The sequence below is a fragment of the Heliangelus exortis genome, chromosome 2, assembly GCF_036169615.1.
Source record: "Heliangelus exortis chromosome 2, bHelExo1.hap1, whole genome shotgun sequence".
Lineage (NCBI taxonomy): Eukaryota > Metazoa > Chordata > Aves > Apodiformes > Trochilidae > Heliangelus > Heliangelus exortis.
The window spans coordinates 119,261,966-119,279,477 of NC_092423.1; the positions used below are offsets into that span (position 1 = coordinate 119,261,966).

At 44.5% G+C, this 17,512-nt stretch overlaps 1 protein-coding gene across 1 annotated transcript in view; it reads right to left on the minus strand.

Annotated features, from left to right (window-relative positions):
• SBSPON (somatomedin B and thrombospondin type 1 domain containing) overlaps positions 1-11,084 on the minus strand; it is an 11,836-nt gene extending 752 nt beyond the window's left edge. The window contains exons 1-4 of the mRNA XM_071737773.1: positions 10,773-11,084; positions 3,394-3,588; positions 2,757-2,847; positions 287-463 (exon numbers count right to left, since the gene is read on the minus strand). Of these exons, the coding sequence (XP_071593874.1) occupies positions 287-463; positions 2,757-2,847; positions 3,394-3,588; positions 10,773-10,989 (680 nt within the window). The 5' untranslated portion in view covers positions 10,990-11,084. The remainder of the gene's footprint in view (positions 1-286; positions 464-2,756; positions 2,848-3,393; positions 3,589-10,772) is intronic.
• Between the last annotated feature and the right edge of the window lie 6,428 nt (positions 11,085-17,512).

Here is a 17,512-nt window from a genome sequence, read left to right on the forward strand (position 1 = left end):
ATTTTTAAGTAAACGTCCCCATAGCTGTAAAAAGACCTAGCAATACAGAAGGTGCATCATCTCTTCACAATAGTAAATAAAACATTCAAAGCACTGTTTCCCAATTTTACCTAGGTTTTACAAGTGATTTCAGTGAAAACTGAAAGGGTAACTGAGCTGTACGAGTGATGTGAGCCATTTCATTTTTTAGGTGTGATAATGCAGCTTTTAATGAGACCCAGAGAAGCCTTAACTTCTGTGCTGGGTTTTGCTACAGAAGAGACATCAGAAAAACCTCTTTCCTTACCCATCTGCATTGTGGCCATCTCCAGAACAACGTTGTGTGCCAGCATTCATAGCTGGAGGCTGGCAGGCTACACACACGGTGTGTCCTTCCCGTAGGTACTGCATCCATCGTGCGTAAGGCCGGTTCTCCAAAGCACAGTGGTGTGAAAGTGATTCTGTTTTAAATTCCACACAGTATCTGCCCAGAAGGAAAAGTACTAAGTTAGTTATGATAGCCAAAGCACAAGCTGCGTGTGCATCTTAAATCATAGAATCATGGAATTACAGAATCGGCTGGGTTGGAAGGGACCTCATCACACTCTACAACTCCCTGAAAGGAGGGGGTAGCCAGGTGGGGGTTGGTCTCTTTTCCCAGGCAACCCTCAGCAAGACAGGAGGGCACGGTCTCAAGTTGTGCCAGGGGAGGTTTAGGTTGGACATTAGAAAGAATTTCTTTACTGAGAGGGTGATCAAGCATTGGAATGGGCTGCCCAGGGAAGCGGTGGATTCTCCGTCCCTGGAGATATTTAAAAAGAGACTGGATGTGGCACTTAGTGCCACAGTCTAGCAACCACAGCGGTGGGTCAAGGGTTGGACTTGATGATCTCTGAGGTCCCTTCCAACCCAGCCAATTCTATGATTCTATGACCTCTGAGACCATAAAGTCCAACTGTTGATCCACTACCGCTGCAGTTACCAGACCATGGCACTGAGTGCCACATCCAGTCTCTTTTTAATATCTCCAGGGACAGAGAATCCACTACTTCCCTGGGCAGCCCATTCCAATGTCTGATCACCCTCTCCATGAAGAAATTCTTTCTAATATCTAACCTAAACCTCCCCTGGCACAGCTTGAGACCGTGCCCTCTTGTCTTGCTGAGAGTTGCCTGGGAAAAGAGACCGACCCCCTCTCCCCCTGGTTGTAGAGAGTGACGAGGTCTCCCCTGAGCCTCCGCTTCTCCAGACTGAACAGACTTCTCCAGACTGGGGACAACTCCCTCAGCTTCACCTCACAGGACTTGTGCTGGAGTCCCTTCACCCGCCCAGTTGCCCTCCTTTGGACCTGCTGCAGCACTTCAATCTCCTTCCTGAACTGAGGGGCCCAGAACTGGACACAGGACTCAAGGTGTGGCCTCACCAGGGCTGAGTACAGGGGAAGAATCCCTTCCCTGGACGTGCTGGCCATGCTGTTCCTGATACAGGGCAGGATGCCATTGGCCTTCTTGGCCACCTGGGCACACTGCTGGCTCATGTTCAGCTTCCTGTCAATCCAGACTCCCAGGTCCCTTTCTGCCTGGCTGCTCTCAGTCACTCTGTGCTCAGCCTGGAGCTCCCCATGGGGTTGTTGTGGCCAAAGTGCAGGACCCGGCACTTTAACATATCAAACAAGTGGTATTTGTGAAGTGCAAGTTTGGCATCATTGCTAACAACTCTGAAACTGGCCCTAACCTGAAAACATTACACAGACTGTTTCTCATTCCATGCCCCAGTCCAGTGCTTCATGGATGATCTTACTTTCTGGTTGTGTTCTGTATTCTTAAATTCTGATGAAAAACTGAGTAACAAAGACTGAGAGAGTTGGGGTTGTCCAGCCTTGAGAAGGCACCAGGGAGCCCTTATAGCAGCCTTCCAGTACCTGAAGGGGCCTACTGAAAAGCTGGGGAGGGACTTTTCCCAAGAGCATGTGGTGACAGCCCAACAGGGCAATAGTTCTAAACAGAATGATGTTAGATTTATGTTGGGTATTAGGAAGACATTCCTGTCAGAGTGGTGAGATACTGGCATGAGTTTCTTAGAGAAGTGGATGCCCTCTCCCTTTAAGTTTTCAAGACCACATTGGATGGGGCTTTGAGCAACCTGGTCTAGTAGGCAATGTCCCTGCCCATGGAGGGTTTGAACTAGATCTTTAAGGTCCCTTCCAACCCAAACCATTCTGTGATTCTATTTTTTTCTCTGTGCTGCTAAAAAAGAAAATGTAAGAGGCTTTAAGAATGCCCTGGGCCTTTATTGTTCTGGTGAAAGCAGCACAGGGCAAAGCATTATGAGCATTACAGACCCAGTAATAGCCTAATTTAAACATCATAACCATCTCTACTGGTAACTAAACAAAATTTTTCACTGCTTGTGGCAATCAATTTAAAAACAAAAGGTCTCTTGAGTCTGATCACATTCAGCCTCTTGTTTGTTGTTTTTTTTTTCAAAGACTTAATTTCTCAGACTTACAGATATATTCAGCTTCTGTTTAGCATTATTTATTCTTTGGTTTCAAAAGCAGCTATCCCCACATTTGCCATGACCCCAATGTCTAATTACAGAACAATTAGCAAGTACCACAAAACAACATCCAGAACATGCAAATGAACTGCAGGACTGAAAAACAGTACAAGCTGTAGCTTATTGTTTAATTATTGCAAATTTAATTACATTTTTCTCTGGAGCAAGCTATGTTCTATTGAACAAGATGACCCACATGCATATGATAATCAGTTTACCCAGGTTCTTCTTTATCTGAAGGCCAGAGAGAAGGTGCTGCTCGACGTTTTCTTTCTTTACCATATTCAGAGGTAGTTATGAAAGCAGGAACTGAGGAAGAAAACAGTTACAGTAAGACAGCAAGATGCAGTTGAGTCACATTTCATTTAACTGGGTGAATGAATCAGGAGCTTGTGAATGGTGATGCTGACTGGCTATTGAAAAAGCGATAAAATGTTGGCAATGCCAGACCTCAACTCTATTCCTTACAGATGAGCTCTATCCTTACTCTGAACAAATATATCTTATCTAGAAATCCATGCCACCTAGTCTGTGAGGAAATAGGATGTGCTGGAATCCTACAAGGAGCTTTGCTTACTATTTTGTACTGAATTTGAGTTCTGACTTTGCACAGAGATAATTTGATACTGGGGAGCTTAAATCAACAAACCAAAGGCATGCAGGTAGCTTAGCTGTTTAGTTAATGAAATTTTAAAAAGCTTGAGCAGGGAAAAAGAAAAGAATAAAGAGCAATATAATGAGAGAAAGCAAGGTTTTAACTTGTGCTTTTAACCAGCCAGCTGCTTTTTTCATTGCCGGCAGTAAAATTTATGAAAGCCCTGATGGGCACAATGAATGGATAAAGCAAAGAGATACCATGTTCCTGGCCGCAGTCCTCTCCCTGGTAAGTCAGGTATTCCAGGCATCCAGCTTTCTCCTCTAGAGCAGGACAAGGTTCCCCCCCATTTTTAGGTTCCTGTTGCACGTAGCGCCTGCGGACCCGCAGGTTGGGTTGGCACTGCTCTGCACAGCCACTCCAGTGGCTCCACTCCCCAACGATGCAAGGAAGAGCTGCAAAGCAGTATGAAAACTTTACTAGTGGTCAAGGCCTCTGTTTAATCTTCATTCCTCCCAGCTTGAGTAGCAAGACTGTTTTTCTTACGTACTTCTTTTTATAGGCTTTAATATGCTCTTCGAGGAGTTTGCATCTTCAAACTCAACATTCAAGCCTGCCTGCAGTGCTTGGGGCCTATTCCTTGTCCAGAAAGAAAGAGCTCCTCGTGGAAACCTTTCACTACAGCTGTGGGGTTCTTCTGTACCCCCTTGAAGCACACAGCATTAGCCCAAAAAGAGATCAGCTCATGGATTATCTAGACCAGTGAGTAGTCTGACCTATCTGGGCAGTTCCTAAGCCAAGTTTTCTTTAAAGGCTGGAACATAAAGTAGCAGAGTTCAGGAAGCCTTTCAGACCTCTTGATTCCCTTCACATTAATTTCTAGCCCCCTTTACTCAACACTGAAATAAGTTCCACTGCCACAGCTTTGCACAGGGCTTCCGCCACAGTTCTCTCTGTAAAGGCAATTCTTGGTGACAATTCTGGTTTTGTTTAGTCTCAGAACAATGAAGGGACATGTGTAGAGTTGTTTCTGTGTCTCAATAGCTACTGATAGAAATAAAACATACAGATATTTCAATGTACCAAACAAAATGTGTAAAAATGCAATTTAAAGGCCTTCTGCCCGTTCCCAACTACAGAATAGTCCACTGAATATTTGACTTTTAGTTTTCATGGATCACAAATTTCTTCTGAACTTTACCAAAATACTATGGAGAAAGTGCCATTATTCTGAAAATAAACTGAATCATAAGAAATTGCCTTTCCCTCATGGAGAGCATTGATACCACAGGTACTATATGCTTGCACCTTTGGTCTCTCATAACCCAGCCTAATCCTCATAGGTACAAAAAACTTTTCTCTTTATCTGTTAAATTAACACATATAAGGTGAAGGTCTCAGATAAATGTTTCAGATTAAGAAAGGAAGAAAAATGCTTTGTTTTGTATCCCATAGTATTTTTCTGACAAACTGTTGAAAACTTTAGCCCAGTTGATGGCATTTTACACCTTTTTTTGATTAATATACAGGTTCTTCAGAAAAAAACTAAAACATTAAGAATGAGCCTTTATTTCATGTTCAGATCTATTATATTTGCTATCCACTAGTCATTTCCTTACTTATTATATTCTCTGCAGTGCATCTAATAATGATGGCATGTTCCTTGTAGTTCTCATATTAAGCATGATAAGCATTTTTCCTGTCTATAATTGCCCCTTCTCTTGCATTTCTCATATTCTGACAAAGCAGTAGCTCTGTCTCAACCTTGCCAATGTAAGCATGGACAATAAACCAGTTACCTTCTAGGTGGATCCAAATAATCTGCTCTGAAATAAAAGGTTTTGTAGCCTGATTCCCAGAAAACAGAAGCAGGTGATGGACACATTATTCCTGGGTAAGAAGCTACATAACACACAAGTGTTCACTTTATTCGTCCATCAACACAGTACACAACAGGAAGAAACACACAACCATTTCACATCTTTCCATGAAACTGAAATTTCCTTAGCTTCATCTACAGGAACACCAAGCCACAGGTTTTGAAAAATGTGTGGCCTAGCAATTTCACTTTTAGAGCTGTTCAAAACTACTCTGAGCTGACTGCTGAGAGGCTGGATGAGGATGGTGTCTGAGTTCTTACCAATGGAACAAACACAACCCCTCCAATGAGGAGCTTCAGTCTCAGCAGGCAGAGCAGAAAAACAAACAGGTCAGAAAAATAGCTCACACATAATCATCCATCAAGAGGAAGAATCCTCCAAAGATAAGGAATCATTGCCCTGCACGAGTAGTCTCAACCTTTGGCCTACCAGAACATTTAATTGGACCATTCCCAGTAGCTTCTTTTCCTGGAGGGCACCTGTTGGGTGCTCTAGGTTGGGCAACTGCATCCCCCTAAACCACATTCCCTCTGATCAGTGTGTCTCAAGAGGTTGGCTGGGATATCTTAAATTGGTTTTGAACTGCTTCAGCTCAGATCTCTCATTATCCAGCTAAATGAAGCTTTTTATTTTCCCATGGGTGTGGTTTCCTATTAGCTTGTAATGGAAGATATCACATGGGTTTGATTTTTTTTGATTTTTTTTTTTTTTTTTTTCGGTCTTATTTTCTGATTACAATTTAAGTCCCCGGGGAGCTTTATAGCTTAACCACTAGTTATGTGCTTGTATCAGTGTTGAAGAAAAGTGATGGGACCAAATTAATCTTTCAGAAAAATACTTTTTGCCCTCTGGGATTCTGCCAGTACAAGACATTGGGAAGAAAGAGTAAAATGTGACAACCTCTTTGGTGTTTGTTACTCTTCATAAGACACAGAAATTGCTGAGTTTGTTCTATCACTACATCACTAATGTTTTGGAGCACTGCAGACATCATAAAGCAGATAAACTCTCTGACAGAGGCTACCTGGCACATGTCCTTAGTGCACTATTACAATTCTCCTGCTTTCCTCTCCCTGTGTGCTTGTTCTGACCAAAGTTCCCCACTTTTGAGTGGCCCAGCAGCACCAGGCATATGAGTGGCCAAGGATGCCACATCCCCCACCCTAAGGAACTCTGCTGAAACAGAACCACAGAGCAGCCCTGGGCACTGGGCCCCTGATTGTCCATCCTGCTTAACCATTAGCACCTTCCCACACAGCTTCTGGGTATGGTTTGTAGAACAGCACTGGGAAATATCATGGAAAATCATACAGTTCCCTTTATCACATACAGATACCTGACACTACACCACCAGGCATTACCCTCAGGCACATGGAGGTACCCCAGGGGACAGGGCACCATCTTAGTGGCTGTGAAGGCACCACTCTCATCATATGTTGCAGCACAACTCTCAGACATTTGTTTCAAGCATTTTGAACTAGAAAAAAAAAAACAGTGATAGTAAAAATGTCTTATACCCCACCATGATAGCCAGGACAAGTGCTAAATGTAGTATGGACATCACAGTCTTTCCAGCCTGGCTGCAGGTCCAGAAAACAGTCCTTGGGCTCACACTGTTTAATAATTCAGGCATAGATGTCAATGCCTGATCACACATCTTAGTTTCACCTGAAATACCCAAAGTGTCATCTAGTTCAAATTCCTTATCAGTTAACTCTCGTCCAAGCTGGCTGTATGAACGACCTGCAGAAATAAGAATTTCCCCATAATTTAAATCTCCTGTTAGCACCTTGATATGCAGACAACATCAGATCTAACATCACATTTTGCACACAGAAAGCTCCCCAAGGGAATGAATGGGCAGCTGCCTAACAGATAGAGAGATGACTTCACATCTTAGAATGTGAACCAAACTGACAGTTAAATATTGGTCATCCACAGAAAGACATGGTAATTTTATGGTCATCAAGACTTGGAACAAGAAGTATGAATTGCCTTAGTCATGTGGAATAATAAGAATATTGGGTTGCTAGAAAGGAATTTAGCCAGTGGGATAATAATGTTGCTCTTCCAGTCAATACCCAGCAACTATTAAGGGACAGTGCCTCAGTTTTGTGCTTCATTGGAAAGATGCCAAATTCCCCAGCAGGACAGAGAATGGGTCTCAGAGATGACATAGAGGGAATGGTGTCATCTCTTGAAACACAAAGAGAGTATCAGGACCCATAACTATATTCATGGCCTATAAATTGCTACTGATCCAGCTTACTTAACACAATGATGGTAAAGGATGATTCATTGAAACAATGGGAAGGATACAAGACAAAGGAACCTGAAGGACAGGATTTGTGCTCAGGTACCTACCAAAATGTGGAAGCTGATGAGACACTTGGAAGTTCAAAAATACACAGAAAAATGACATTGCTGTGCTGTGAAGCACTGCTTCAGTGGTCAGAACTTTTTTTTTTTCCAATTTACAGCATTTTGAATCATAGAATTTTTTTTGAGTCACCCTCTATTTCATTTTTTCCCATCCCTGGAAAGAGGATTACAGTATCTTCACTGAATTACTGTCCAATGGATGTTGTAATGTGTAAAGGACCTTCAGATATCCTCAGAGTAACCACTTCCATTCAAATGGCAAAGCCATTCCTTTTTCAAGGATTTCTCATTGTACAGTAGTTTCTATTTTAAATGCTCTCTATGTATACTCTTTCTTCATAATTAGAGCTATATGGAAATTTATTTTAAAACTGTAAGGCATTTTATTTAAAAACCCTTGGACCCAGCCATCTATTTAAAAAGTACCAGACCTACTACAAGGCAAGACAGAACTCAACCATGATACTGGGAGCTTCGGGACACCCATCATTTGAGTGGTTTCTGTTATTCTGGAGTATTGGTTTTGTATTATTCCTAACACATTTCTTGATTAAATATACCTGTTATTGAGGTAATTTACACCCTCCCCAAATACTTTGGCCTGTTAAATATTTGCAAAAGAATGAGATGTCATTTCAGTTGGTGATGAAATAATGAGTAGCAAATGGAAGAACAAACAAGTTGTAGCACAAGAACCATTGGTCACCTTTCTTCACGTATCTGTTTCAAATCTTTGAACTCAACTTCAAAAGAGTATTTTAGAGCAAACTATGCAATAAATAAATTAAATAATTAGTGTAATTAAACACATAGACAGAATTTAGAAAAACTCAATGGTGAGACCTCAACATCCAACGGGAACAAAAACAGCTTTAAAATTTCCAGCCATTCTTGTCTAAGTTGATACAATCTCCCACTGAAACTATTTGGAATTTCTGTCTATGCAAAACATAACTTACTGGCTGCTTGCAAGAGAAAGTACATATGAACATTTTCTTCCAAAAGAATGACTTCTTGTGATCAGTTTTGTAGTTCTTGTGAGTTACAGGACCACCCTGCCAGGCTGCCAAAGTGCTGTCCTCCCATGCTACACCCATGTAACACCTCCCAGCCCCTTTGCTTACACTACTACTGGTGCTTGCACAGCCTGGCAGAGAGGTGGTGCAGGGAGTCAAACCAGGTGAAATGGGCAATACAGCAAACAGAAACAGACTTTAGCTCCCTGAACTGGGCCACCCAAAATTCCAGCTCTGGTGCAGGACAGAGACACAGACTTCACTGAGATTCCCACCTTCCTGCCTGTATCTAGAGCACCCACTGCCCTCCCAGGGTACAGGACAGACACAGCACAAACATCATGGCTTTTGAGGCAATCACTACTGAGCCCAAAAATACCAACTCCACAACAGTAAGGCCTCCTCAGGTGCCATAAATCAAGGTTAGAAAAGTTTCTAAATGAGAAATTTTCAACCACAAATTTGAACTGATTTTTAAAGAACACAATTTTTTATTGGGTTACAGTTCCATTTTAATGCTAGCACTACTGTCTCCTGTTATACTTGAGTATTAAAAATCATTTGATTTCCTGAAGATGCTGTATGCTGTGACTCTACAACAAGTCCGCGCGTTGTCAGCTCTCCTGCTTTTTACTTTCCTGAACAAAAGATCTGTTTAAAAAAGCTAATTTTAAATATGCTACCTTCTGTCAGACCTCACAGTGCATAGTCCTTTCCCTTCTGTTATTCTGGAGAGATTACTTAGCAGTCTTGAGAACTGACTTAGAATCATAGAGTCATAGAATCGACTGGGTTGGAAGGGACCTCAGAGATCATCAAGTCCAACCCTTGATCCACTACCGCTGCAGTTACCAGACCATGGCACTGAGTGCCAGTCTCTTTTTAAATATCTCCACAACTTTCCTGGGCAGCCCATTCCAATGTCTGATCACCCTCTCCATAAAGAAATTCTTCCTAATATCCAACCTAAACCTCCCCTGGCACAACTTGAGACTGTGCCCTCTTGACTTGCTGAGAGTTGCCTGGGAAAAGAGACCAACCCCCCCCTGGCTACACCCTCCTTTCAGGGAGTTGTAGAGAGTGATGAGGTCTCCCCTGAGCCTCCTATTCTCCAGGCTGAAGAGCCCCAGCTCCCTTAGCCTCTCCTCATAGGACTGGAGTCCCTTCACCAGCCCAGTTGCCCTCCTTTGGACCTGCTCCAGCACCTCAATCTCCTTTCTGAACTGAGGGGCCCAGAGACTTCAGAGACCTGGGGTCAGAGTTCTGCTCTGATGAGTCTTTCTGTGCAGCTTTCCAACTCCTAGGACATGCCTGTGCCATCCGACACTTGAGCTTCCTCTTCCCAAACCAGACAGGCACAAGCCAACTTGGGTCCCAAAGCTATGTGGCTATGTCAGCACAGCACTGAGCCTACTAAATAAGCTCCAGTTAGCAGGACTGTGCAGTGGAGACTGATGTGCAGTGAGGGCAGTGTCCCATATCACAGAGGAAGGGAGAACAAATTGTGAAGACCATGAAAGGTAGAAATGCCACAGCATGAAGAGATGTAAGTACCTACAAGGCTACAAGGATCCAGTTTGGTAGAACTGGGCCACTTTACCCTCATTGCCACTGCTCCCCCATGAGCCAGACCTTCCCCTGGGGCCTGGCTGAGAACCCTCTCAGTTATTGCCTTACGCTTTCGCCTTCATGGTGAGTCCTTGTCATTCCTGTCAGGATAAATTAGGATGACACCTCACCCTGGCCATTTCCCCAATTATTTCATTGATACTTTTTTGGCAAGACGTGAGGAATCAGCTGAGAGACACAGACAGACAGAGCAAAACCAATTTTCCTGTTTTCTCCATAATCCTACATCCCTGCTGTAAACGATGGGTATTTGGGATGGGAGTGGGTGAAAAGTAAGATACATCACATTTTAGAGGGAAAATAACTTCAGGCAGGAAAACCCCAGGCACTGTACTACAGCTGATCCAGAAATCTAGCAAATGCCTAGCATGGGACAAGTCTTTTCCTTTATTCCCACTCCTGTGCCCGCTGCTCCTGGCACAAAACCCCAGCCTGGTCCCGGCTCATGCCCTCGCCCCGAGGTTGTTCATATCGGGCAGGAATTTGGCTTTGCGGAGCCCCCTCATACCCGAGACCCTCACTGCACGCCCCAGCTCCAAATCCCACAGGAAAACTCCAGCCAGCAAAGCACGGGCAACCAGCCAGGAGAACTATACCTGAGAAAAGGTCGGAGGTCCCCGGGGGATCATCCTGCTCCCCACCCACGCCCCTCTCGGTGGGTTCGCTCCGGGCTGCGTTTCCAGGGCCCAAGGCGGGGGACGGGGGAGGGGAAATAGGGGGGGACGCACCTACCCGGGCACGCCTGGCCGTGGTCGTGGCAGCAGTCCCCGGCTCGCCGGCATCCTCCGTCGCAGTAGCAAGTCCCGTAGCCCCCTCCCTCCCTCCATCCTTCGCCGACACAGGCGGCGTCCCGGACCTCGCAGCACCTCCCCGAACAGCTCCCCCCGGCCCCGCTCCCGGCCCACAGCAGCCCCAGCCACAGCGCTCCCGACAGCGCCGCGCCGCCCATCACCGTGCCGCCCCGACGGAAGGATCCCGACACCGCTTCGTGATCGTGACCTCGCCGATACCGGCACCCGGCGGAGCGGAGCGGGGCGGGCTCGGAGGGCAGGGAGGGGGGAGCGGAGGCGGGGGGGGGGGGGGGGGGAGGGGGGTGCGCCCTGCCCGAATGGGCCGGGCAGGGCCGGGCAGGACCGCGCCGGCTGCCCCCATCCCCACCCCGTTCCGCCCCCGCTCCCTGCCCCGGGCGGCAGTAAAGAGAATCCCAGCAAGCAGGTCGAGGGAGGTGATTCTCCCCTTCTACTCGTGAGAAGCCACCTGGAATACTGGGGACAGTTCTGGAGTCCTCAACACAGGAAGGACACGGAGCTGTTGGAGTGAGCCCAGGAGATGGTCAGGAAGATGATGAGAGGGCTGGAGCATCTCTCCTATGGAAAGAGGCTGAGAGCTTTGGGGTTGTTTAGCTCGGAGAAAAGAAGGCTCCGGGGAGACCTTAGCAGCGTTCCAGTACCTGAAAGGGCCTATAGGAAAGCTGAGGACAGACTTTTTACAAGTGCATGTAGAGAAAGGATGAAAGATAATGGTTCTACACTGAAAGATTGTAGATTTAGATTAGCCATAGGGAAGAAATTCTTCCCCGTGAAGGTGGTGAGACACTGGCACAGGTTGCCCAGAGGAGTTGTGGATGCCCCCTCCCTGCAAGTGCTCCGGGTCTGGTTGGATGGGGCCTTAAACAATCTGGTCTTGTCAGAGGTGTGCCTGCCCATGGCAGGGGAGTTGGAACTAGAGCTGCACCAGAGGAGGTTCAGGTTAGATATTACGAAAATTTCTTCATCAAAAGAGGGGTGAACTGGCTGCCCAGGATGTTGGTAAAGTTGCTGTCCCTGTGGGTATTTAAAAGTCAGGTACATGTGGCACTTCAGGAGATGATTTAGTGGTTAAGGAGGTGTAGGACTGACAGCTGGACTCAATGATCTTGAACATCCTTTCCAACCATGATGAATATATGAGTCAATGATATTTAAGGTCCCTTTCAACCCAAACCATTCTGCAATGCTATGAAAGCTGTCAGAAAAGCTTTGGGAAGTAGGAGGGAAAGGGAGATGAGGGGGGAGTGTGTGCCCCAGGGACTGTCCTGCCAGGTGGTGTCCAGCACGGGGATGTTCCCCACAGGATCCACATGGCAGTGATCAACTCAGTGATGTCCCACACAGTCCTGTACAGGGATGTGCTGCCAAGCCATGACCCTCACAAAGATGTCCTGTACAGGGATGTCCTGCACTGCAATGTCCCACCCACTGCATAACACACACAGTAGTGTCCCAGGGGTGACCTGTGATGTCCCTGACAGCAGTGTCTGCCATGGTGGTGCTCCTCATGGCAACATCCCATGTAGTGATGATCCTCACATCCCACACATCAGTGTCCCACACTCCAGTGATGCCCACAGGAATGTCCCACACAGTGATGTCCCTACCTCACCACAATGTCCCACACAGCACTGTCACACAGCCATGTCCTTTACTGTGGTTACCCTCACAAGACTGATTTGCACAGCAATGTCCCACCCAGCAGTGCCCAGCACAGCTGTACCCTGACCAGAACTGACTCACATAATAGTGATCCACTATCTCAGAGTGTTCCCATCCACCTCCACACATCCCAGCAGGTGGGGACAGCCTCGAGCCACCGGATGTGGTTTATTGACACAGGCACTTTCTCATTTCAGGGCATATCCCACGCAGCCAGGAGCATTTGCTTGTGCTGTGTTTTTCATTCATTGTCTTTTTTTTTTTTTTTTTAAATCTCTGTTTCCAGAACAAACAAAAGAAGCTGCACCTGCAGGTGCACAAGGAAAGCAGGATGGATCCTCAAGTAACTTCCTAAACCACGAAAAATTAGATTCTGGTTTTCTGTTGTCTCCAGTCCTAACTGGTTTCCAGGATTAATGGGACCTGATCATTTTAGCCAAATCCCAGAAGTAAGTATGTGAGGTGACTGCAAAAATATGCTTGCTTTGCACACTTCAGTTTGCAGATAGTTAGCTACTAAGGCAAGAGACATCTGCTGTCCCAGAGCTGCCTGCAGATGGGAGGTAACTGTCTATTGCATTATCTGCTACAGATGGGTACTTGGACCCCCTGAGAGAGCTCAAGCCATCCAGAATTTAATTTCTTCTAGCCATCACAACATGGCTATTAAAATGTTTAAATCCCAGAGGACTGGGTCTGTGCTGTTATCCCGTGTGCCACTAATGAACTCGCTGGCACCTTGCCAGCCTAAAACTTGAGCCCTTGAAGAGCAAACATTGAGGGAGTTCCTGTGGGGGGTGAGAGGAGAACAGGACTTGCAGCCCTCCTTAGTAAAAGGCAGTGTGAGAGCAGGAATCCCTCTTTATATTTTCCTTTCGTTTATTGGTTTCTTGAGGTTCACCTGAAAGGCAAAATATTAGCAAATCGATGTAGAAACTATCTTTGTAAGTACACAAATAATGTGTGGATGACTTATGGTAAAGGGATAAGTCAGTAAAACTTGGATGAGTTTGGAACAGATTAAAGAGTGGCTTTCTCTAAGTGGATATGTTTACAGAAAAATAAGAAACTATGTCTGCAATGGTCTAGTAAAAGGAAACAGAATACAAAGAAAAATGTTAACATTTCTACAAGATGTTGTAAAGCGGATTTTTCAGAGCAATCAGAAAAAGAAACTTAATTAAATGAGAGAACAAGGTCACCCAGTTTGCTCCAGCGAATACTTTGTTCCTTTTAGTTTGGTTCCTTGCTATTAGGAGTAGCAGTAGGTAACCTGTGAGGAGGAAGGACAAAGAAACAGAACAGTGTGCTCTCAGGCAGTGGAGCAGCACTGAAACCCTCACAGGAAATTCCAGCAAAATAGCCAGAGATTTCTTCCTAGTTTGACATAAGATGGTACATAGAAAGTAAGTGTTGCTCATGCCCTACAATTGGCTATCTTTTTATCATGCAGATAACTTGACGAGGAAAAGCATCTTTGGGCTCAGCTGATATTAAGGGCATGTGTAGGGAAGCTTAGGGAATGTGCAGAGCCCTTGGTCCATCTTCCTTGTAAGCCACAGAGGAGTATTACATGGAGCAGAGGTCATCACTCATCTGTTCCACATGTGTCCTCATTGCCAAAACCCCTTAATCCCAAAGGTGAGAAGGAATCTCAGGACTGCATTGTAGTCCTCTTAATAGCAGGTGTTGCTGCTGGCTCTGAGAGTTTAAAAACCACAGTCTAACTCAAGTTGAAAGCCATTTTTTTTACTTTCCTGCCATCTCTGCCCTGGTTTAGTTTTGTGTACTCAGAACTCAAATTCCCAAACGAAAAGTGCAGTATTATATAGTAAGAGGGAAAGAGAAACCTAGAAGCAAGTTTTTTAACTAACTTCTCGAACATGTAAGTGGTTCTTAAGAGTCTCATTCCATTGTTTTCTTTTTTCCAACAAAAGTGTCTTCATTGCCTTACATGGAGTTCTTCTTGCTTTTTAACACCACAAAGACAAAACTGAACCAAAGAGCTCCAACAGTGAATAAGAAAGAGAACTTGTCTCTATTCTTTACCCAACTCTATTAAATATTTGCCATGGTTAGTTATGTACTCTATAAAGCATAAAGAGTAGGGCCAAACTCTTAGTCTCTGTCCATTCCTATGGAGTGCACCTACCCATAATATTAGACTGAAAACACCTACAACTGGTAAAAGCTTCAGTCTGGGAACAAAATATATGTTTGATAGTAAAATATTTCTCTTTTATTTTTCAATTTAAAGCCTCAGTGACTTTGAGGATCTGATATAAGGACTATTCAGCTCCACTTCAAAGAATTTTTTCAAATACATCATCTGTCAGCCTGCAGCATTCATCATGTCCACATCTCCTCACAAGCAAACTCTGTGGAAGGCCCTAACCTGCACAAATAGAGCTCCTTTCTGTTTGCTGCTGGGAGGTTAATCCAGTGGCAACAAAATGAGAAGACTTCAAAGTTCCTGTAGGGCATTTCTTTTACTTTTAGACCTGTGTTTGCACACAGCTCTATTTATTTTACAGAAATACCCTCCCAAAAGAAAGATGCTTACATATTATACTGAGACAACATGCTGACTGATGTGACTACAAAGGCTACAGGCTGGCTCCATCCTGCCAGGATCACACTTCCTGGGAGCACCACAGTCAGCTACAGTCTGAGTTTGCTGTTAGAGGCCCTCCTTCCCCTTGTTCTCAAAAACATAGACTTTCTCCTGATAAGAACTAATCCCAACTAAGGTGAATAACCAAAGCGGGTATTTGCAAGTGTGGCTGACAGCTTAAAGCAATAGCAACAATCCATAGTTAAGGAAAACAAAACAAAGAGTCATTTGTCTTAATTATCAGCCTCTATAAGGACACAGTAGATGATGCATGAAAGGTTCCTATAGTTTCCTACAGTGCTCTTATACTGAAAACATAATGCTGTTTGAATGAATAGCCTGAGCTGTTTTACACTGAATCACTCCTGATGATAAGAGAGCATGCTGAGTACCTAGGTAGATTAAAGAGAGAGGATGTGCAAACAGCTTTCCCCTTCCACCTGCCTTGGCCTGGCAGCCCTGTCAGGTGCAGCCCTGCCCTGGGAGACACATTGGTTTGCTGCATCTCTATTACAAACATTGATTTTGGTTAGGACTGGTAATGATGCATGAAATTGCTTGAATTCTAGAGGATAATGGGAATATAGCAAAGCTATCTATCAGGTTATTTTTAGCTGATTTTTAAAGGCTTTCACTCTCTCTGGAAGTTAATGAAGAAATGTCGAAGCACTGAGGTGAACAGAGCTGCTGTCAAGCTTCCATGCAGAAAAAGTCAGGCAAAGCTGTATGCCTGATGTAAGCAGATCAGTGCTGGAAAACATCCTTTTCCTCTCTTTTTTCCCCTAAGTTTCTCCTTCTTAGAGGTTCAGGGAGCTGAACTGAAATTAAACTCCAGAGACAACATGAGGAAGGGGAGGTAACCCAGGTCAGGGTAGGCAGAGGGCAGCAGGACTGCTTCCACCAGCAGTGATTAAGGATGAGACTGGCTCAGTGCTCATGGTAGAACATACCCCTTAGTCTATTAGGCTGCAACTGGATCCTTTGTCTGAATAAACAGCTTATGGAATAATAGTTTTGCAATCCTAAGTACATTTCTCGTGTTTGTTCTTATTTTATTTTAATTCTAAATGTAATTATAATCGAGAAATGTCATGATGATGTCATTCCAATTTTGATTTGTCTTAGTGATATTGGGAACAATATTCCCCAGGGGTCACTCATAAGGGAGTGTGCTGTGCATCTGGTTGTGTTTGACAAAAAGCATTCACAGCATTACCAGTGGTGTGTGAAGTGATGGGTTTTTCAAGACGCTTGTGCTTTCAGAGGCTTTGCTCAGATGTGAAGGCATTTATTTGTGATGTGTAAGGAATACAATCCACTTGGCTCCTGTTTGTTATCTACCTTCCTGCAGAGTTTACCAGGTAGTTTTACTTTTTTAAATGCACATTATCGGCCAGAGTAAGAGAAGGTGGCACTTTAACATAAGCACGTTTCAAAATAGAACTCCCTCTTAGAAAAAAAGCATCCCCAGGGCATTATTCCATGTACTTGCCTGTTTCTCTTGCTTCTGTATTATTGTGTTTGGTAGTTACAGACTGCCTCTTCTCTGTAGTCATTACTAAATCAGTTACTTCCCTTCCTGGTGGAGGAATCGTAATTACCATTTTAAAGATCAGAGAAAATGATACTGAGAGATTAGGGCACCCATCCAGCAAAACACTTAAGCACTTGCATAACCTGAGGCACATAACAACCCCACTGTAGGAGTGTTCACCTGTTCCAAGTTATGCAATCGTGGAGGATTTACCAAACTGGAGCCTCCTGGTGTGCCTGGGGGCCCCCTGAGATGCGGCTCCCTCACTCTCAGCTGCAGACTGCAGCCACCAACCTCCCCTTGCACAGCCTCAGAACATCCACACTCTTGTGCCAGATCTAGAGCAAACATTAGCTCTGATCCAGGCCCAGTCAGCTGCTTTTTCATCAGGATATAAAGCCAAAGAGATTAATAGATTATCCTCAAATTTGTTATTTAAATTCAAGCAAAGACTGCTAAGACTGTTTATTTCTCATTAACTCCAGATCAGATCTGCCCGTCTGTTTCAGACTACAACCAGCATTATCATAGCACAAAACCCAATCTGTTTATGTCTTTCTCAAATAGCATGTTCAGTAGCAAAGATTCGGCATCTTGGAGCTAGTGAATGATTTTGGTGATGCTGCATTTTGCAGAGAAGAATGCAACTCCCCCTCCTGCAGCTGATGAACACACTGTGCTAGCAGGAATAAACACTCTTTTTTTGTCAATGGAGAAAGCAGGAATAACAATGAGTTTATGAAATTAGGGCACTGAACTGTTGAGAAAGAGAGTAATTTTTCTGATCATAATCCCACTTTTAAAAACCTCTGCCAATCTTTCCACTGGTCTGATGAAAAGGTGGATTTTGCTG